The sequence below is a fragment of the Sardina pilchardus genome, chromosome 9, assembly GCF_963854185.1.
Source record: "Sardina pilchardus chromosome 9, fSarPil1.1, whole genome shotgun sequence".
Taxonomy (NCBI): Eukaryota; Metazoa; Chordata; class Actinopteri; order Clupeiformes; family Clupeidae; genus Sardina; species Sardina pilchardus.
Window position 1 is genome coordinate 28,085,573 of NC_085002.1, and position 23,938 is coordinate 28,109,510.

The 23,938-nt window shown below is 43.1% G+C and overlaps 1 protein-coding gene across 1 annotated transcript; it reads right to left on the reverse strand.

Annotated features, from left to right (window-relative positions):
* Positions 1–20,769: 20,769 nt before the first annotated feature.
* On the reverse strand, positions 20,770–23,413 carry LOC134092688 (putative N-acetyltransferase 8B). Its single transcript, XM_062545715.1, has 3 exons — positions 23,018–23,413; positions 21,604–21,743; positions 20,770–20,779 (listed from the first exon to the last, which is right to left on the reverse strand). Exons 1-3 carry the CDS (start codon positions 23,411–23,413, stop codon positions 20,770–20,772), a joined length of 546 nt encoding a protein of 181 aa, XP_062401699.1.
* Between the last annotated feature and the right edge of the window lie 525 nt (positions 23,414–23,938).

The following is a 23,938-nucleotide window of genomic DNA, read 5'->3' on the forward strand; positions in this document are numbered from 1 at the left end:
GGATCCTTGTACTGCAGGTGGATCATTTTCTCAAAGCAGATTTCGTCTGTCTTCCTTCTGCATGTGTACACACCACTGTCTTCAGCTGTGGGGTTGGATATGACCAGAGAGGATGGAGAAGCTGATGTGTTCACTCTGCCTCTCAGATCCTCAGGTAAAAGCACAGCTTCTTTAGCAGAGGCCACAATCAGCTCTTTTACACCTGCAACTTTCTGACGATACCACTGGATATCAAACATTCCTGGTGGGCAGTTAAGTTTAATGGTTTCATTGTTGGAAAATATTGCAGTATCATTCGAGTCAGTAAGGCAAGGAACAATGTGACAGTAAGCTAAGATTTTCCGGTGAATACAGATGTAATAGCCATCTTGTTCACCTTTAACAGAGGGGATGATGAGGGAGTAGTCTCCCGTCTGGCTGCCGTTCAGCATGTAAATCTCCTCCTCCTGGTGAGTCTCATTGTGAGGAACATGAGAGGGGTCCTCAGACAGAACAGTGATGTTACCAAAGGGAGTTTCCCAGTAGACCTGATGAGGAGACGTGGCATTGACATGACAGGGAAGAGCCAGTTGGTTTCCAACGCTTGAATAGAGTTTAATGTAATGCCATGTGATCTGCGTGTATGTATGCTTTTGGCACTGACCCGTACGCCAAATCAGACAGTCATATTGGTAGATATCCTCTTCTTTTAAAGCTTGGAGGATAACTGATGAACTATTAAGGTCAACCTGCAGTCTACCCCTCATGTCCTCAGGGAGTCTATCCATGGATGAGTTGGTGTCCAAAACCAGACGTCTTGGTCCATTCCATCTCATACAGCCATTAGCTCCCCTGTACAGTTGTATTGTTGCAGCTTCCTGCTCTCCTGAGTCTGATCCACACAAATTAACTGAATCAAGTGTCCTGTCGAGCTGTACCTCAGGTTGCAAATAAACACCTGCAGAACAGACAATCAGGGAGTAGATCCTCTGGACTGTGCTGTTCCCACCCATCCAGCCTTCAACCCGGTACTCTCCGCTGTAAGAGGCATCGATTACTCCTAAATGAAAACACAACGATGTTTTGTTGTAATATGTGATATTATGCTCCATTGAATATGCTCCATCAGGCTGAGAAGTGTTGAACAGAAGCAGATCTCCATCTGTAGAAACCCTGTACAGCACGTAGTAGTCAGCAGGCTTCAAATCATCTGTGGGAAACGGGGCAAGTCGTCCAGGTGCTGCAAACACTAATGATTCAGGGTCCTGGTGATGGTTCGCACAGCTGATCAGGATTGACAGCAAAAATGAGACCAGTTTTCCCACCATTTTGACTCACACACTCACTACTGCTCTCAGTGATGTCCACACATGTTCTGAATCACCTCACTCGGAGACAGACTAATAAGTGCTGTGGGTAATATCTGTCTATCTTGTACAGGCCTCTGATCAGGAAGTGATTGGGAGATTACTGTATATGATCATGTGAGATTATTTTCAGAGCAAAATGGTTGACACAGATGAGGCAGCCATATCCAGAGCCTTATTGAGCGACTTGAAAAAAGCATTTAAAAGCTCTGTTTTTTTTTTTTTTTTTTTTTTCGGTTTTTTTTGCCTATACACAAACTAAAAGAGTGGAAAGGCGCACAGTTGGATTTGGGAGTAGAATTCCATTTAAATTTTGAAGCATCACATTTGAGTGTCCTCCTGCCTTTTCTGATTTACATCATATGATGAGTACAGTGAACTGAATGTTCTACATTTTAGCATTTCCCTTTAGCCTACCACTAAAAACAGTCTTACCCACTACACAGTACACCTGAAGCAAGTAAATTATAACGTCAGACTGATGTAGATAGAATAATGTTAGGAATAAACCTAGACTTGCATCACAATGCAATACTTTGTTCCCTGTAGTTGGTAGTAGGCATAGGCTACGGCAGTGGCAGACTGTGTTCAGACTAGGCTGCATGCAGTGTCCTTTCTGACAACATATGGGCAGTAATAATTCTGAACTACCCCTTTAACCGATGAAACACGACAAATATGCAAAATCAGAGTGAGGTTAAAAGGGGGTTACAAATAGAACATGAAAGCATCATTGAGTTTGATCTATGAAAATGTCTTCATATCTTTTCTCTTTACAACTAAGGTTGGGTTGATTGACTTTTCAGGGTCAAGGTCATTTATTGGTGCCCTCTACTGGAAAATGAGCTGATTGTGTGTTACACAGTACACACATCACGATATCAATAAATTGCATTTACCACCATACAGCCATGTACCAGATAAGCAGAAGTCAACAGCATGCCACACACACACACACACACACACTGTACAGAAAACTGGCAAAAGGTGGCAAAAAGCATCTGTAAACTCTGGGGCATTGGAGTCAGCTGTGAGACATATTTTGGATATCCAATAGCAGGGGTAGATTGTAACGCCAGACAACGTCTTTCTTTGACATCCAGTATTGACATCCACAGGACATCTGTATAACGTCCAAAAAAGGTTACGTACTGTAGTCCTACTGACATCCAAATGAGGTCATGGTTAGACGTCCAAATAGCAGCCCTAGTTTTCACGTTGTCCAGAATTGGTCTTGGACCGACGGATGCAATAAAGACATGATAGTGGGGTGGAATGTTAAAACGGAAACCTTGTGGGAACAACCACACTGATAATGGATCTCTCTTGAATTGGTCTATAAATGATATACGGTCAGAGTAGAATCAATATGACACTTTAAAAATGCTATAAAGACTGGGAAGCTTTAGTGACTAAAACTTTCTATACTTCATGTTATTGTGCCGACTGCCGAGACCAACGATTGTATCTAGAACATACTAAAGTGCAAAAACACAGAGAGATTTGAGGGGAGATTTCCATTTTGAACTTGAACTTGAACTTGAGTCTCCCCCTCCCTACACCCCACCAACATTTCCTGCCTGACTTAAAAAAAAGACAAACTTATATCAGATGATGAGAGCAGAAAGCTGAATGTCCTGCATTTCAGCAATTCTCTCTCTCTCTCTCTCTCTCTCTCTCTCTCTCTCGTGACAAAGTCTGTAAAACATTCATGTTCAATATTTGCTTGATAAAGTGTCGGTGTATATCATATAAATGGTGCAATGCCTTTCACAACTATGTAAAGGTACAGAGGGTCAGTAGAAACCATCATTGATTGACAGTTCAGGGTCCTGAGGGCCAGCACTGTACAGTATATATACAATAGCACACAAGCACAAGGACATCAGTGTTATGTATGTAGTATTAATGCACTATCTTTTGTATTCCTGTTCTACTCCTAATATGGTAACTGCGCATCGACAGCATTGTATGTAAGGGATGATGTATTGTCCGCCGGTAATTATCGGAAAATAAGTCCCGACAGGATGAACAGAACTCCCGACGCACAGCGGAGGGATTTTGCTTCGTCCTGAAGGGACTTATTTACCACTGACATGTCAACAGGCCTTCAATTGCATCAAACTGAAAAAAGACTGCATGTCTGTTAACGGCTCATGTCACAGATAAAAGCGCTAAAAGAGATTGTTGTCTGCCAGGCTCCGAAACTTGAGTTTCCATGACTACTTAAAGCCACACACAAAGATTTAGGGGTAGATTTCCATTTGAATGTTAAAACATCTAGCTTTGCCTTTATCTTTTAAACACTTAATTTTGCAAAATATTTACAATTTACTGTACAAAAATTGGTATAATTTCTAGTAACCCATGGTAATACTGCTTTTTACTGAATAAGTATGATTCATAAAAATGAAAAATTTGACATCGAGATAAAGGGCTTGTATAAGTATACATATATTAAGGCAGGAAAAAAAAAAGTATTTAAAAAGGGAACTTATGGGAGATAGACAAATTTGTGTTTGAAATCAATTCAGAAATTGGAAAGACTGAACAAACTCTAAATTGTGACTTTGTCCAATAAAAGTGACACATCAAAAGTAACTGGGTTGCTGTACCTACGGCCGTGGCAATGTCCTTCACCAGCCCACTCCCACTCATGTCATATTATACTAACTGATTGTTATAAGTTGCTTTGGAGAAAAATTGTCAAATCAAGTTAAGTCAAGTCACATTTATTTATATAACGTACTTAAAATTACTCAATGTAAAAACTTGTGTATGCCTCTGCTCAGGAAGTGAGTTGGAGATAAAACGCTTCATGTGAGATTACTGCAACAGGAAAATGGTTAATACTCATGTGTCAGGCAGCCATATAGAGTTGAGCAACATGTTGAGGTTGTTGGATATGTGAAGTGTATTAAAGATCCATGGGGCTTCCATAACTGAAGCAATGGCCACAGTTGAACTGCAAAATGAATAGAACACAATAGATTTATTGAGTTTGATCTGTGAAAATGTCATCATATCAATTTCCTTTAAAATGTTGACAGGTTGGCAGCACATAAGGGCACCATACAGGGAAATGTTCTCAGAACATGAACAAATATAAGCAGTTTTGTCTCTGAAAAAATAAAGAGAGAGTTAATAAAGAGTTTAGTCTCAGAGAACTATGTGGCAGGAATATGTCCACTGTAACATAACTTGAGCATTTTAAAGACTCACAGAGACAGAGTTTCCCAGTATTTTGCTCTCTGTGTTTCTGATGAGGAGGACTTTTCTCCTGTTGAGGAGATATTGCATACAAATCACAGTAAAATGGCAAAATTCCCCTCACCATCACAGGGAGGGTCTAATCAAGACAAGCTGAAAATTATTTTTATAATCGGTTAAGTTGCCAGTAGGACGACATTTCAGGGTAAAGACACTGGCACCCTCTGCTGGAAATGAGCAGAGGGTTTTTTATGTTTCATCAGCAGGACAGAGAACACACATCACAACACCAATGCATCACACCACCACACAGTCATGTACGAGATTAGCAGTGAACACAATTCTTCAAATCATTTTGTAAACGTTGTCATGTTTTTTAACCTGACTTTATCTAGATTTAACCCTTTTGTTGTGTTCATTTCATGTTAATCAGTTTTGTGTTTCCGGTCAAAAATGACCGACCCCATATAGTTGATTGTAAATCCATATGTATCCACTTAATGTTTGGATCTTTGATTGGGTTGTGGGTTGGGTTGGGTTGGGTTGGGTTGAAACCTAACCCAGACAGAGACCACACAACACCAGCGAATCACATTTACCTGCACAGTCCTGTACCAGATTAGCAGAGATTACAGAGCTCTTCCAGAAACTTCCATTCACATGAGTGGACCTTCCCAACATTTCCAGGTCTGTTAAAACTATTCATCAAAGATCCTTGATTACTAACAAGATAGAGATCGACAGGAAAAATGGGACCAATCTTCCCTGAAGTGAATAGGAGATTTCTGTAGGATCATGTGAGATTACTTTTAGAGCAAAATAGTTGACACAAGAGGCAGCCATATCCAGAGCCTTAAGGGTTGAGCGACTTGAGACGAGCTGTTTTGACTCGTCTGAAGTGCATTAAAAAGAGCTCTATTCTTCATTTACACAGTGAGATTTAGAGTAGCTTTTCACTTAAATGTTGAAGCATCAGACTTGATTAATTGCAGAAACATTTTGTCAGAGTGCTGAAGAAAGTTCCATTCATATGAATGGCCCTTCCGAACATTTCGAGATCTGTTTCCCTCACTATCACACAGACAAATAAACATTCACATCACTACTATTCGCAGTGATGTTCACACACATTCTTAATTCCCTCATTTTCACACTAATAAACACTCTGGGTAATATCTCTGAGTCTTGAATAGGCCTCCTCTGCTTAGGAAGTGAGTTGGAGATAAAGCGATGCTTCAGGTGAATATTGTGGCCCGTCTGCGACACATACATCAAGTGAGAACGGTGAGTTCTGAACATCAAAGACAGGGAATCGCTCACAAGACAAACACAGATATAAAGAATATAGAATCAACATAACACAACTTTAAAATGTATCAAAGACTGGTAAGGGTTTCCCAGTTCCCAATTCTAGTGCCTCCTATGCTTCTTTTAGCTTCTCCTGAAGTTTGTTCTCACCTTTAAAACATGCAAGAGCGCAAAGCCACTCAGAGATTTGGGGGTAGATGTACCAGAATAAGAAGAGAACTATAAATGTACCAGATAAGAAGAGAACATTTCTTGAAATCATTTTGTAAACATTGTCTTGTTTTTGACCCTGACTTTATCAAGCGTTATGGTTGATGTGGCAGCCGTGGCCTACTGGTTAGGGCTTCAGGCTTGTAACCGGATCGATTCCCAACCAGTCCATGGCTGAAGTGCCCTTGAGCAAGGCACCTAAACCCTCACTGCTCACCGCTGGTTGGGCAGGCATCTCTGCTCTAGGTAAGTGTGTGATTCACCTCACTGTGTGCTCTGTGTGTTCACTAATTCGGTTAAATTGGGTTCAATGCAGAGAGCAAATTTCCCTCACAGGGTCAAAAAAGGATATATACTATGTGTGTTTGGCATGTGTGCAAATGAATGTATGTTTCAGTAGATAATGGCTCATTTGCATATTGCTACGTAACATTTCAGTGGAGCTGTGCACTTCTGTCCAGATGTGCTAATTGATGGCCTTATTGGAGGGTGGATATGAAATGAATATCCCTACCACATTTGAACTTGAAACATGGACATCTAAATAGACTATTACAGTAAAATAACATTCCTTTGGCCTGATGCTTCTGTAAGGACTTTATTTGTGGGACACTTTACAGTAATTTGTCAAATATATACAATATGTCAGATACTCCCCACTGTGTCTTGCTCCTCAAATCCTTAGCAAAAGCACATCATATTACAATAAAAAGTAAATGTGGCAGGATTATATGTTACATCTAAAATGAAACAATTAGGGAAGCAAAAATGTTAAATCCAAAAAGTACAATATTTGCAATTCATTTTGAAATTGCACACATATTCTTTACAAATCGATGGCAATGGGGAAATGTGAAATAGGAAGTATTTTTTAAAGTATACATTATTTGTTATTAGTTTAGATATATGAAACATTTACAAAACTCTGAGTGTGACTGTGTAAAAACATTACACGACTCATCTAAAGCAAATGGAAGAATCTTGTGTTGCTGTAATGTTAAGCGGATGACATGAGTTATCCGTGAGTTATGTTGCTAACAAACCCCGATGAAAACATAACTTCCTTGGCGGAGGCAATTAAATGCAATGACTGACATTTACAGAACAGTAAAAAAAGTACATGAAAATGTAATTTTACAATAAGACATTCTTTCTGATGATTGTCCCTACATGCAGTACATTAGGAGGGTACACAACAATCTGAAACAAAAGTAATTATGGCTTGACTGAGAATCCATCTCTTCACCACCACCGTTACCATAACCATCATCACCATCATCACCATCATCATCACAAACATCATAATCATCATCATCATCACAAGCACCCTCATCACCATCACCATCATCATCACAAACATCATCATCATCATCATCATCACAAGCACTCTCTTCACCATCACAATCATCATCATCATCATCATCATCACACATCTCCATCATGTCTATTCTGCTCCTCCACACTATCTGGTTGCCATGGTAGCCTGTCCATTCTCACCTCTTCGTACAGCTGAGGAGCCTGTTGTCCCTTTTTCATCCTCAGACTGTGGACGATTATGATGACCACCACAAGCATTAGCCCGCAGCCTATCAGTGAAGAGTACACCTTGTAGAAAGTAGAGTCCGCTCCAAATGGATGCTTGTACACGAGGTGGAAACGTCTTGAAGCACACTGGCCTCCAAGCTGCTTAAAGAGGCACCTGTATACTCCGTTGTCTCCTGGTGAGAGGCTGGATATGGTGAGGGAGTGCTTAAGGTCGGACGTGTTCACTCTGCCCCTCAGCTCCTCAGGCAGGTCTGCAGAAGCACTCAAAGAGTCCAGAATCGTATTCTCCGACTCAGCTCCTCCAAACTACTGAGTTGACAGCACATCTGTTTCACGACTGACACAGACAAGAGTAGCACTGTCATTCTGAGAGAACATCACATGCGTTGGTTCCAGTACCACACACACAGAGACCGTATGGGAACGTTGAGAGAATCCTGCTCTGCATTCATAAAAACCAGAGTGGTCGGCAGTGACTGATGGAATGACCAGGGGGTCGTTCTGTCCGTCGATGTACATCTCCTGACCAGAGTTGAGGAGGCTCGTGATCACTAGGGAGGCGTCATAAGACAGACGTTTACCTGGAGTTTGCCATTCCACCTTTCCTCTGTACTCAGAGTCAACAGGACAGAGAAGGGTCACAGTGCCCCCTTGTGAAGGATAATGTTCCTCTTTAATAATGTACTCTGCAAACTGAACCACAGGCTCAGGGGGATGTGAGCTAAAACTCTCAATATTCACCATCATTTCCTTTAATGTCAGGCACTGACCGTCTCTCCTGGTTAGGATGCAGTACTCTCCTCCATCTGTTTTATGGATGTTGGAGAAATGGATGGTGGAGATGTCATGGACCACTTGCATTCCTCTTTGAGAGCCACCAGGGAAGATTTGAACATGGCGAGTTCCAGTTTTCTTGTAGATCTCCAGTGTGTCCCTCTGACTCGGATCAAAGGACAACAAATTGTATTCGAATGAGTATTGTGTGAAAATACTCACTAAAACATGTTCCAGTTGGTTTCTTTCTTGGCAAATGGTCAATTGGAAGGTGCGCATCAAGTGAAGTGTTCTCTCAGCTCTATATAGTCCACTATCTGATAGGGTAAGATTCTTCAGCAGGAATTCCATCGGTATGTTGCTCTCAGCTCTTGCTGTTTGTGTGAGTCGGTCTCCAGAGATGTCAATCAGGAGGAGCTGAGGGCCGTCTCCAGAGATCTTGTAGAATAGATGTCTGACGTGATCTTCAGCCGTCACGATAAAATAAAACGTGGCATTTTCACCTGGACATCCAAAAACAGTCTCGCTCATCAGATCAAGTTGAGCAGAATTCAACTGGAATATCAGTAAGAATGCGACCTGCTTGAATGTGGCCATTTTATCTGTGCACCTCCGACTTGTGACTTCAACACACAGCATGTGATTGGACTGAGAGATCAGGAGTGTAGTAGCTGTAGCAGTATAGCAAAAAACTAACTAGATGTACCGCAAAGCGATACACAATATGACCGCCGCTCAGTTCTGCACATTCTCTCCGCAAATATCAATCACGCTTGTGTTTCCATCGCCTACTCCATCCCTACTGCAACTTTTATGTATGTAAATGAGTGTGTGCATGTGCATGCGCTTGCTTTTGTGTATGAGTGCTTCTCTGTCTAGTGTGAGTGTGTGTCTGCTTGTGTGTGTGTTTTATGTGTCTCTGTGTTCACTGTGTTCTCTGCCGTCACTGTCTCCAATATCAGATAACACACACACACACACACACACACACACACTCACATGCGCGCGTGTGCACACACACACACACACACACACACATACACAGGCACACACTCACACACACACACACACACACACAAACACACACTCGCGCACACACACACACACACACACACACACACACACACACACACACACACACACACACACACACACAGGCACACCCAGAGAGAGAGAAAGAGAGAACACACACAGAATGCACACAGATAACACAGACACAGAGAGAGAGAGAGAGAGAGAGAGAGAGAAAGAAAGAGAACACACACAGAACATGCACATACACACATATACACACATGCAAACACACAGATGGGCACACAGAAACGCACCCACACACACAGGCTATAGTACATCACACACACACTCACTTCTCAGCTCCGGTGGTCTCACAAAATGTACTCAAAGATAGTGTGTGTGTGTGTGTGTGTGTGTGTGTGTGTGTGTGTGTGTGTGCACTGTGCATCTCTCTCTGTGTGTGTGTGTGTGTGTGTGTGTGTGTGTGTGTGTGTGTGTGTGTGTGTGCACTGTGCATCTCTCTCTGTGTGTGTGTGTGTGTGTGTGTGTGTGTGTGTGTGTGTGTGTTCCTGCATGTTTGTTGCACCCAGAGCAACCATTCTCTTTTAAAACATATTTGGAAACTAGTTGATTAAAGGTTTCTAATGGTGTCACTTATATGTTTCTAGGACAAAAACTAACAGAGATTGAGATGTTTGGAACAGTTTTTGAAATCCCCAGGGGGGGATTTAGACTCCAGAGGGTTAATACCACCATCTACTGGCCGATGGGTATATAGTCCTGAATGTACACATAAATCCATTTATTTTATAGCCCCCCATGGATGAAATTCCACAAAACGTGGCATACTCCCAGAGGGTGTCAGGTTAATCATACACATGAAATTTGGTGCAGTTCATAACATCTCATCTGAAGATAGGGGCAATTAAAGCAATATTACATTGCATTTTCAATTTTTACCATGGGGGTGCAAATCACAAATGACTGGTTATAAGCTAAGTTGATGCAAGCTCTAGAGAACAACATACCATAAACATTTTGTCATCCTCGGTGCCACGGTTCAGGTAGTTATGTAGGAAAAACTGTCATTTTTGGGCTTTGGGCGGGGGCAGCGCGGGGGTGGAGTGACCCCCGGGGACGAAACGAAAATTTTCCATAGAAGTCTACTGGGGCTACATGCCCACCAAGTTTCATGCGCTCCGGTGTTACGGTGTCCCAGGAATCGTTGACGAAAAATGACGGGAAAAAAAAAAACTTTGACAACAACTATGTGACCGCTTCGCTAGCTACAGTATGCTAGCGGCGGTCATAATAATACTAATAATACTAATAATAAAACATTGCTTAGGCCAACTCATTCACCATTTGAAGCTTGCGAAGATATTTCAGCACCATATTCTGTGGATCCCAATATAATGCATTTTTTAATGGGGTGTATTATTGGTTATGATAAATATTTGGCCATTTCTTTCTGATGATAAAAGTCATGCATATTTATGTATCTGTGTCTCCAGTCTGGTTTGGGGGTCTACGCTTTCTCATCCTGTCCTGCCATCCAAGTAAAGTAAGCTATACAGTTGTACATTTGATTTATTTGACTTTTGGTCTAAACATTAATAATAAAAAATAACCATATGCCTCTGTAACTGGTGTTACTAGTTCAGGACGAAGTGAAGGTAAATGTCAACATGCTTAAATGCCTTTGTCTTCTGTAATAAAACCTACCCTCTACCTCAAAAGCTCTCTAATGAAATGTACATGTATCTGCGTTACAGGTTATTCATAAGTGGCTCCAGTCTGGTTTGGGGGTCTACGCTTTCTCATCCTGTCCTGCCACCCAAGTGAAGTAAGCTATACAGTTTTACATTTGATTTATTTGACTTTTGGTCTAAACATTAATAATAAAAATAACCATATGCATCTGTAACTGGTGTTACTAGTTCAGGACGAAGTGAAGGTAAATGTCAACATGCTTAAATGCCTTTGTCTGCTGTAATAAAACCTACCCTCTACCTCAAAAGCTCTCTAATGAAATGTACATTTATGTATCTGCGTTACAGGTTATTCACAAGTACTCATCCTGTCCTGAGTGATTCTTGACATTTAAATGATATCAAAATTTGTCAATCAATGTTCATACTTTTGTCATTAATGTTTGATTTCGGATTTATGTTGAATTGACAGCGAAGCTTGATATTGAATGATAGCAAAATAGCATTAAAACATTGTCTTCCTATGCATCAACATCATGACATCTTTACATCAAATAAATGTTGAATTGACATCAAATGCCAACAAAGCTTGACATGGAAATTACATCAACATCATGACATCTTGATGTCAAATAAATGTTGAATTGACATCAAAGCCTGATATTGAATGATATCAAAATAGCATCAAAACGTAATCAACCATCATGACATCAAATACATGTTGAATTGACATCAAATCCCGACAAAACATGACATCAAAATAACATCAAAATGACATCAGCAGAGGTCAAAATCTTGACATCAAATTGACATCAGTACATTGACGTCAATATGACTTTCATTCTAGACCTATTTCGTGACGTAATTTTGACATCAATGTTCGATGTCATATTGATGTCAAATTGACATCAAATGCCCACTGGGCTGGCAAGGATTATTTTAGGATTTAGCTTAGCTGTAGTTTAGCCTTACCAGCTAAGTCATTTGGTACTGCCACGTCCTTTCTGTGATAACTGATACTTTTGAATAAATCAATAGAAACTCTGAGTGCAGCAGTGACAACTTTTATTATAAACACAAAGTGCATCAAGTCAAGTGTTTGCGTGGAGGAACACTTGTGAGACATCTGAACAGGTTGATGTTATGAGGCTTCGTACCACAGCCAACAGCACCACTCGTAGCCTACGATAATGCTTAATGAAAACACAACTGCATGCTAGTATCGCTAGTACTGTCCCTCCTTCGTTTGTATACAGCACAATGTGGAAACGTTAGCATGTTTACATACTGTATGTCATAACATGTTTATGATCGCAATGACACAATCATAAACACAGAACACAACATGCGTACTGAATGAAGTGCCATTTCAAGGAGCCCTTGTAAGACCACACAACACAAAACAAAATATATGTAAAAAAACAACGAACTATATACAATATGTACAGTATTTACAGGGGGGGAGAGGGGCGCACCATACAAGTGTCCGTCCTCGGGAGGGGGGGAGGGGGGGGCAGAGGGGAGAGGGGTGCACTATACAATGTACAATGTACAATGTCCTCACATCTCCATCTCTGATGCCACCTGGAGCGACACCGTTTCTCTGGCACTTGTGATAGTACCATGCACCCTCTGGTACCACACTGACCCCCAGGCACTCAGTGTGGTACCAGAGGGTGCATATGTCACACCGTACCCACTCGTGAAGATCACGGGAGGACCCAGGCGGAGCCACGTCCTTGCACAATGCAATACTGCTCTGGGTCCTCCCGTGCAGCACATAGTGCCGCCTGCCTCTCCTCCCGCTGCTGTCTTGCAGCCTGCTGTGCTGCCCGTGCAGCCGGCCGCTCAGCCTGCTGGGCTGCCACTTGCTGCTGCCGGAGCCGTCGCTGCGCCGCCCTCTCTCGCTTCCCCTCCTCCTTCCTCCTCTCCTCTTCCTCTCTCTCTGCCAGGAGGGTCGCGTAGGCATCAGCGGTGATGACCCTCGCTGGCAGAGGCATTCTCCTTCTCCCCCGGGCCGGCCGGTCAAACATGGGTGGCACTAGAATGTCAGGGGTGGTGGTGGCTGCAGCAGGGGTGGTGGTAGCAGCAGAAGGGGTGGTGGTAGCAGCAGAAGGGGTGGTGGTGGCTGCAGCAGGGGTGGTAGCAGCAGGGGTGGTGGTGGCAACAGCAGGGGTGGTGGAGGTGGTTGAGGAGGAGGAGGCAGTGGTTCCCCAAGGCGTCGGGACGGTGGTGGAGGCTGAGTCGGCGGGACCCCAGGGCGACGAGACGCAAGGGACAGAGGCACGTGGAGGTGGGGGAGGCTACAGTGGTGGCGGTGACGGTTCCCATGTCGGCGGCCATGTATCTGGATGAAGGTGGTGTGGTTCCCGGAGGCCTTTGACGAGCTGTTAGTAGGTGTTTAGAAAAAGATGTTATTTCAATGAATTGTACTTTACACAACTGTTTTTTTTCTGCCAACTCACCTTTGACTCGTCCACCGCTGTCCTGTCAAGCGGGAACAGGCCTGTAGAGCGGAACCCGCTCTTGATGGTATCGGGCGTAGAGGCCTGCTCCACCGCGTACTTGAGCACCGCTGAAAAGTGCCGCTTGCCCAGCACCAGGTCTCCTCTCACCAGCCCCATCTCCCGTGCCAGCCGGGAGAACGCCGCCTTCAGGGCACCGTACACCGCCACGTCCAGTGGCTGGAGCACATGGGTGGTGTGCGCTGGTAGGCACACCACCTCCACCTGGTTGGCCCGACAGAAGTCGAGCACCCCCTTCCCAACATGGGCCTCGTGCTGGTCCAGGAGGAGGAGGGGCCGCTCCTGCCAGGCGTACTTAATAAAGTGCCCCAGCCACTTCAGGAACAAGTCACTGTCCATGTAGCCTCTCTCCGACACGCCGTAGAGTGCGTTGGTAGGCCCCTCCAGGCTGTAGGCTGTGCTGGGGAGGCACCCCTGAAAGGTGACGAACAGGGGGATGCTCTCCCCAGCAGCGTTCGCGCAGCAGTGGACGGTGACGTGGTCCCTGGTGGTCACCTGCTGCGCGTACACGTGCCTCTGTCCCTTGTGACAGAGGACACGTTGCCTGGAGTGGCCCTTAATTGTCTCCAAAGCCCGTCTCGTCACAGTTGTAAACCAACTCTAGGGTCCCGCCGAACCCATGCTGCTGGTACAGGGCCTGGCAGATGTGGAACAGCTCGTCCACCCGTGCCACCGTGGCCCCATGGACCCTCTCCCTATCAAGGGGATCAGGCCTCCGCGAGGCCACGGTGGGGTGGCGAGCTCTGAAGCGAGTCCACCACATCTTGCTCAGGCCCTTCTCCATGTTCACCAAGGGTGATGCCCGTCCCGACGCCTTACAGATCTCAGTGGCCAATAGCAAGGCCACTGAGCGGGTTATGGGGAACCCGTGGGCTGACATCCAAAAGATGTAGCCCACTAATGCCTCCTCCTCCTCTGGCAAGAGGGCACGGTTAGGGTGGGGAAAACCGTGCCCATGCCGCCCACGCCTCCTGTCCTGCAGGGTGGTGTGGGGGATGCTGTGGCGGGCAGCCACCTTGCGGAGGTCCCGCCCTCCTCCAGCTCCTGCAGGGCCTTCGACATAGCAGCCTCTGAATATTTAGGCATTTTTCTGAAAAAGAAAAAAATCATACAGAAAATGTATTAAAACTAAATTATTATTTCATAGGCAGTGATTATGTTGTTGGAAAATGGTGCTACAAAACCATTATTCTTATTGGTTATGTGGTTTGTTGAAAACTAGGTTTTCATTGAACACAGAGCATTTTTTTTCACTGTCTGGTCAATATGTTTAGACCACCCAGGTAGCAAGCTGACGTTGGGCCAACGTTGGGATTGTTTGGCGAGGTTGGGTTGACCTACAGTATGCAACGTTGGCAGAGTTGGCCATTTTTTGCTGACCTATGCAACGTAGGCCCAACGTTGGCAGAGTTGGCAATTTTTTACTGACCTATGCAACATATGCCCAACTTGATCATATTGCCCATTTTGGCTGACCCATTCAAATCACTGGGCCAGTGTTGATCATGTTGCCATTGCCATTTGAGGCAGCATTGAGGATTGACCTATAATATGTTGTAATGTTGATGTAGTTGACTGAGTTGAAAAAAATATTGATGAACAGTTATTGATACAATTTACTTTTCATTTTAGTAGCGAAAATTGAGAGTAGTTAGATGTCATTGTAGAGAACCAATGACCAGATCAGGCAGGCATACTGATGTGGCTGAAATAGTAAGGGAGGATGAGGATGCCATAATCAACATCAGTGTATCTCACCCTCGTGGCGCGTGGCACAAGGGAGGCTTCACATCCACTGCGGCATCGACATCCACTGAGCTTGTACTTTGAGGTGCTATCTTGGTGGTTTGATAGCCTACTGTATGTAATGTGCTTACTACAACACTGAAAAAAGTAATTGCTAACCTTACGTAAAATAATTAGTGATCTTTACTGTTTCCTGCATAACTTGTTGACTCTCCTAGCTTACGTTTAGCTAACTTGTTGGTGAGGAAAATAATTTAACTTACAGTATCAGTTTACTGAAAGGTTAGGTATGAGTGAGAATTAGTCTCAAAATCATATTGTGCTATATCATCAAGCCACACAATGATTGATTTCACATCTTGGCGAAAACCAGATGACATACATGATATAAAACCATTATGCTGCAAATCAACAACGACATTGCTGGCATGAAGAAAGTTATGGAAGCGCAAGTAGTCGCCTGCGGGAGTTTACGCTCGGTGACCGAAGCCCTAGATAATAGGCTGGTCGCGGTGGAGAGGCCCGGCGGCCTCCCTGGGCAGGTGACTGCCGGGGAGACTTGTGCTCCTGATTGCAATACGGAGAACCTACGACGGATGCCTAGCAGGAGTGTCTGCGCAGCTGCTAGCGTGAAAGTGGATCACCCCGAAGGACGGTTGGATACCGAGATGGCTGAGATTAACGCTTCAAGGGAGAACCCCACTGTCACTGCTCTTGTGGTGCCTGAAGATCAAGCACCGTCTCCCCCGTGGAACCGTGTCGTGAGAGAGGGGAGGCGTCGGAATAACCCGGCTTCAGGCAGCCGAAAACCCTCTACTGAGTTCATACACCACCAGAAACCTCAACGCAAGAGAACTGGCATTATCGGCACCGGCACAGCCAGTATACAGGCAGTCCAAACGAAGATGGTGAGTGTCTTCGCAACGAGGTTTGATCCGAGCCTCGAAGCAGGTACACTCAGTAACTATCTTAAAGGCAAACTTGGGCGAGAAGTTGAGTGTCGGAAGATAGAGGCTGCACAAGGGAGATTCAGTTCTTTCCAGGTCACTGCGGAATGTAAGGAGGTGGCAGAAATGTATGACCCCCAACTCTGGCCCACGGGTTCGTTTGTCCGGCGCTATTACGAGGCACGTCAATCGAGAGGGCTTGGTGCTTCGGTGCCAAAGTCGGTAGGCCTACCCACCGTCACCAAATGCTCTGCGTTCAGTGAGTCGTTGGCGAAGGAGCAGGCCGTAACGGAATTATCGCCAAAACATTCATGAGGATCGCTTCTTATAATTCGCGAGGACTGCGGATTGGACATAGCGATGCGGATAAGGCAAGGAATACCAATGTTAACTCGTTGTTAGACGAGTGTGACATTCTCTGTCTTCAAGAGACTTGGCTTCCCAAGCAGGATCTGGATAAGCTAAACGTCCTGAATAAAGACTTCAACGGTGCCGGTGAGTCCACCACAGACCTCAGCACAAAGATTGTGCGAGGAAGAATACCAGGGGGTGTTGCAATACTATGGAATAAGAAATATGACCCTATAGTGACTGTGACGAGAATGAATGTGGACTGGGCTATTGGCCTTGAAATTAACTTCGATGATAAGAGGATGGTTATCATAAACATTTATATGCCCTACGAATCCAACCAGTCAGAGGATGAATTTTTAAGTAGATTAGCCTTCTTGCGCTCATTTATTGAGGACTATGATTCTACATGTGTGTATATTATTGGAGATTTTAATGCTGATCTATCAGACAATAATTCACTATTTGCTAGAGATCTGATTGAGTTCTGTAAAGAAAACAAATTGTTTTTAACCAGTCAGCTGTTGTTGCCTAACAGCAGTTTTACATATGTCAGTGATGCCTGGCAGACTACTTCCTGGCTCGACCATTTAATGTGTACTGCAGATGCTCATTCCTCTATTGTAGATATGGTGATAAAGTATGACATGGCTATTTCTGATCATATACCCATATCTATGTCATTGAATGTTGATAATATCCCTGTGTTGGCTCCTAGCAATGATGCAAACAATGTTAGTAAACCAAATTGGGTAAAACTCTCTGAGGAGGTAAAGCGCAAATATTTTTCATCAACTGACAAGCTGTTGGGGTTGATTGAATTACCTAAAAATGCATTGCTGTGCCAGGACATGAACTGTAAGAACCCTAACCATGGTCTTGAATTATGTTCCTTGTATGAAAGCATTGTCAACAGCCTTATTACATCAAGTGCTTGTCTTACTACACAGAATAATAAAATACATAGTAATGCAAAACCTGGCTGGAATGACCATGTGGGTATGTTACATACTGCAGCCAGAGAAGCGTTTAAACTTTGGTCGGAATCAGGCAGGCCTAGACAAGGTCCACTGTTTGTGAATAAAAAGTCCACAAATGCCAAATTTAAATATGCTCTTCGCTTTATCAAAAAGAAGGAAAACACTATGAGAGCTGATGCACTCGCTAAAAAGCTGCAGAGTAATAACTGCTATGACTTCTGGAAGGAGGTCAAAGTGTTAAATAACTGTAAAACCTCCCTCCCCTCTGATATAGAGGGAGTGTCTGGTACTGAGAATATAGCTGAGAAATGGCGAGAACATTATCAAGAACTGTTTAACTGTATTAAGAATGAACCCTTTGTTTTAAATGACATTAGACCTGATGAAATTTTAGATGCAATCTCAATGCTAGATGATAACAAGGCGTGTGGCATGGACCATATATATGCAGAACACTTGAAGTATGGGAGTCAGAAACTCTGTCCTTTATTATCAATGTGCTTTACTGGGCTCCTTATCCATGGAGTGCTACCTGATTCACTTCTCTCCATATTGCTCGTTCCAGTCCTAAAAGATAAAGCCGGGAAACTGAATAGCATTGACAACTACAGACCAATTGCGCTTTCTAGTATTCCATGCAAAGTTTTGGAACGCGTCCTCATTACCAGGCTTGATACTTTTCTACTAACATCACATAATCAGTTTGGCTTTAAAAGGAAACATGGCACAGATATGTGTATATTTGCTTTAAAGGAAATGGTTGCAAAATATGTGGATCAGAATTCGACCGTATTTATGTGTTTTTTAGATGCCTCTAAGGCGTTTGATAGGGTCAACCATGGAAAATTATTTATTAAATTACTGCAGAGAGGGGTACCAAAGGTCATTATCAGGATGCTAGTATACTGGTACAGTCACCAGACAATGAGGGTCAAATGGGGCTGTGGAATATCCTCCCCATTCTATGTATCAAATGGTGTTCGTCAAGGGGGTTTATTATCCCCGGCTCTATTTAATGTATATATGAATGATCTGTCAATCCAACTGAGTCTGTGTACTACTGGCTGCCTCATGGGTAGCTCTCTCATTAACCATCTTGTGTATGCAGACGATTTGGCCATTGTTAGTCCATGCAGTGCTGGCTTGCAGCAACTACTTAAAGTATGCACACAATATGGCCTTGAGTATGACATTAAATTTAATGCGAAAAAGAGCAATGTCATGATAGTTAGAAGCAGAGAGGATAAAAAATTGACTTTCCCTGTTTTCTATCTGTGTAATAGCCCACTTGTGGTGTGTAAGGATGTAAAGTATCTGGGTCATATAATCTCAGATGATCTTAGTGATGATCAAGATATATATCGTCAACGCCGCAAATTATATGCCCAGGCTAACATGTTACTACGCAAGTTCAGTATGTGCTCTTCTAATGTCAAATGCTCTTTGTTTAAAGCCTTTTGTACACCTATGTATACTTCTCATCTATGGTGTAGATATAAGAAAAGCAGTCTGCAGAAGCTTAAAGTTGCCTATAATGACACTATGAGATTGCTCATGCAGCTACCTAGATGGTTTAGTGCCAGCTACTTGTTTGTCCACTCCAATGTGCCAACCTGTGAGGCAGTCCTTAGAAATTTAATGTACAAATTCATGTGCCGCCTGGATCTCTCACACAATAGCATTATTGAAGCTCTAGTGAACCCAGCTAAGAGCTCCTTGAGGTACTCCTCTAAGCTTAGGAGGCATTGGAGAGAAAGCCTATATGTTTGATGGGTGGTTTTGTTTTGTCTTGTTGTCTTGATGGCTGGTTGTATTGTTGTCTTGATGGTTTTGTTTGTCTTGTTTTATTGTTGTTGTTTTTTTGTTTTTGTTTTTGTCTCTTTGTCTTCTTGTTTTTAAAATTATTTATTCTGTCTGTTTTTTATACTCTGCTATGGACATTGTACTAGTGTCTGTGATAAATAAAGAATTAATATACAGTATACAATGTATATTACAGTAGCCTACTGTAGGCCTGCCTACTGCAAATAGAAGTGATATAGGCTAATTTTGTAACTGTAACGGAGTAACCAATAAACATGTATTCCCCCAAACACTGGAATATAAGTGTTTGGGGGAAATTGACTAAAGCCCATGGATAAATGTTTTCAACAGCTGAGTTAACGATAAGCTTACTGTATATGTAAGGGTTTTTTGTTGACATTTGTTTGTGTGCCTGTCTGTTTTAGCTTACTTCGTGTTTCATACAACTAATACATTTCAGAAACATTGATAATCATTATTTTAGTCTAACAAGTCATGAAACAAACTTCTGCCAGCAGCCGGTCCGGTAACATGATAAAACACCGTATTGTATCAAGACCGCCTGCACATGGATGCATCGGAGCATGGACCTAGAGTATTCCCATACAAACACATATTGTTTGGGTCTTCACATACAGATCCCCCTTCTCATACCTCTTCCTGTGCTGTTTCCTGAGCCTCATGTCACATGATCCCTACACTTCAGGTCTGGTTAATGGATACCAGAGAACATCAAACTGAAAAAAACAGGACACACTAGAGATCAACTCATCCCATACAGTAATTTCCCGCATATAAGTCGCATTGTGTATAAGCCGCAGGACAGTGTTTTATTTAAAAGAAACAAAACCATATTAACACCATAATAATTGCCCCCCTGTATTAACCTCATATGGAAGAAATTTGGCAAAATCAATGTATAAGCCGCGGCTAATAGTCGGGAAATTACAGTAATGAAACACTAGTATGCAAGAGGCAAAGGACAACATAGTTCCTCCATAAAGATTTGGGTTTTTTTATTTCATTTTAATAGGCTTAAAAAGTAACAGTATTATATTCAAAACAATTCTCAAACATTTGTGAAACTGAGTGGATTGTTGTAGCACTGCCACCATGTAAGAACTTAGGTATAAAAATTCAAGCACTTCAAGACTTGTCTCGAGGCAGCTAAAAGCCTACTCAGACTGAGATTTAATTTACTGAAAAAGTTTTTTATGTAGAGAGAGTTCAGTATTAACAGGCGTTTCCCTTCGCCGACCTACAGCTACACAATAAATGATGCCATATTAGATTCATGTTCAAGTCTTCCTACACAGCAAGTGAGACACTTCTCATTGAAACACAAGACCCCAAAATGAAATGACACTAGGAAACTCCTAACTAACTGACTTGAAATGTCATGAAAACACTTGTATCCAGTATAGTCTGGTGAATAATAGTTTTTAGGAAGTTGCCGTGGTTATCTGCATGAGTTAAAGGTTAAGGATACAGTCTGCATTTCAGTCATGAGAAATGTGGTTGATATCAGCCAATCAAAATGCACCCATGAATCACTGCGTTGATTGGGTGGGATTGTTTGTGGTTTTGTGCGTGCCATTTTGCTTGTTCCCTGGTAACAGAACCAGGGTGTTCTGTCACATATTCACAGACAAAATACACCCAGCCAGTTGAAAGTGTAACAAACAGTTTCCTAGGTTTGGGGAAGGAAGATGCAGCACGCTTATGAGTTTGAGTCATGAGGCCACGTATTGCACTGGCAATAAAAACCACTCACTGAGGTTAGCTGAACATATAGACTGACCAGGGGGAGCATTTCCTGAAAACTTAGTAGACTGACCTTTTGAAATGACCATGGTTATTGCACAATGATCACAAGATCAATGCACATGATAAGACAGGTCACACGGTCCCTCAAAACTTGTACAAGTATAGAAATGTGGCAGATACGGGTAACTTTTCATTCAACAGTAGTTTTTGAGGTTGTTGGTATTTGAATGAAAATAATTTCAGACACACTGAGAAATAATCAAATGCCCACAGTTCCATTCTTATTGTGGTGAAGGTTGGACAGTCTGTATTCAATTAGGGAGAAGTTTGTGATTTTGGCAAAGAATGGCAAAGGAACAACAAACTGTCGCACTCTCTGGTAACCAACGTGCTCATACAGGCGTTGAGCGTCTGTCTGGACCACAGATGTATAGAGAACCACACCCAGGTAGCCGCGAGAACGTGCAAATTCGGCCACTGTGCGACACAGCGCTTTGGCGATTCCCTGGCCACGGTGCGAGCGCTTTACGGACATGCGCTTCAGCTCCAAACAATCAGGGCCCGGTTTCCCGATAACGTTCACTCTTAGCGAGCTACGAAGACTCCAAAGGTATAACTTACCAAAGTTGTTTACCTTTCTAGTCGTGGTTCCCGAACTATCACTTAGGAGTCTTCTTACGAAAAGCTCCTTACGTCCGACGTATAAGGCACTGTCCACCATGAAGGTGCTGAATTAGGTGACATCGATTGCTCAGAAATCGATTTTTTATTTCACGCGGAGGCTTGACAGACTTATGAAAGCGTTCTTTGCACCAAAACCATTGCTTATAATAGCCTATCGCCCCCACACCATTCACGCAACTTCAACGTGGATGAACTTATTAGCACACAATGATAAATAACGTAGTGTAGAAATTAAATGATCTACGTAGGTAAGTAGGTTATGTTTTCATCTGGGTTTGTTTGTTGGTCTGTTAGTTTGTCTCCTGCATGGATAAAAAGATTCGAACGCTTCATGTTTGAAAGCAGAAGTCTGCGCTCTCTGAGTGCTTTTCTAGTTTGTTTGTTTGTCCGTTTGTTTGCAAGATAGGCTAACTCTAAAAGTTAAAGATGGATTTCGATTAAATTTCCAGGGAAGATCTGAAATGACCCAAGGAAGAAAGTATTTAATTTTGTGAGTGATTCGTATCACCGTCTGGATGCAGGAGGCGTAGGCTACATGTGTTTGCTTGGGGGAGGTTTGTGCTTTTCTAGTTGAAATAGGCTATGTAGACTTTTTTTAATCACAGCTGATTGACCAACATCCTCATTCAGTATTGTGTGCCTTTGGTTAACATTAAACATGACAGCAAGCCCGCACATTAGGCCTAAACATTGTAGGACGGTGGGGGGAAGCAAAGAATAAAGCGCTTTTAACTATTTTCAAATGCGTGCACGTTTCATATTTGCATGAAAACATTTCCAGAAACTATTTTCTAAATTAGCACACTTACATAAAATCATTGGCGAACCAAAATAGTGATTTTGTATCATATGAGTTGCATGCGTAACGGAAATTGCTGTAGGGTACAGTGGCGGCGACTAGCGTCGCGAGTCGAAACATTGCTAAGGTGCAGCTAAGAGAGGTCTGAGAGTGCTCCAGACCACTCTTACCAACGAACGACGTGCGAAAGACATTCGTAGCAAAGAAGGTTTCGGGAAATGCGTGAGGTACTTAAGGTAGAGCTTAAGATAGAGGTTACGAACTACGTAGCGTTAAGAAGGCTTCGGGAAACCGGCCCCAGGATGCTTCTCGGCCGGCAGACATGCCACTGTGGCCACCACGCGCCCGTCACTCTCCGCCACCCAAAAGCAGGAGTTTGGTGAGCTGATGTAGGTTTCCTGTATTTTGTTCAGATCCCGCCGCATGGACTCGTCGATGTAGCTGTTGAACAGGTAGGACACCAGCTGTCGACCCCCGGCCAGGAGCAGTGTTACTGCGAGGATGGGAAGGATGACCGATTTGGAAGTGGCCATTAGCGTGCAAAACACACACACACATAACATCTGCATCAGTGGCTGCTTGAGCAGGCGCACGAACGAAGAGGGAATGTGTTCTCTCATGCCCATAGTGAAGATCCCCTTCACCGTCTCCTCGTCATCATCCTCATAGCGTCGTATCTGCAGGCTAGCCATGGATCAGGTCTGAGGAGACAAAAAAAAAAAAAAGTTGAAAACGGTGAGTGCTCGATTGTAAGGACTGGGGCCGGTTTCCCGATAACGTTCACTCTTAGCGAGCTACGAAGACTCCAAAGGTATAACTTACCAAAGTTGTTTACCTTTCTAGTCGTGGTTCCCGAACTATCACTTAGGAGTCTTCTTACGAAAAGCTCCTTACGTCCGACGTACAAGGCACTGTCCACCATGAAGGTGCTGAATTAGGTGACATCGATTGTTCAGAAATCGATTTTTTATTTCACGCGGAGGCTTGACAGACTTATGAAAGCGTTCTTTGCACCAAAACCATTGCTTATAATAGCCTATTGCCCCCACAACATTCACGCAACTTCAACGTGGATGAACTTATTAGCACACAATGATATAAAACGTAGTCTAGAAATTAAATGATCTACGTAGGTAAGTAGGTTATGTTTTCATCTGGGTTTGTTTGTTGGTGTGTTAGTTTGTTTCCCGCATGGATAAAAAGATTCGAACGCTTCA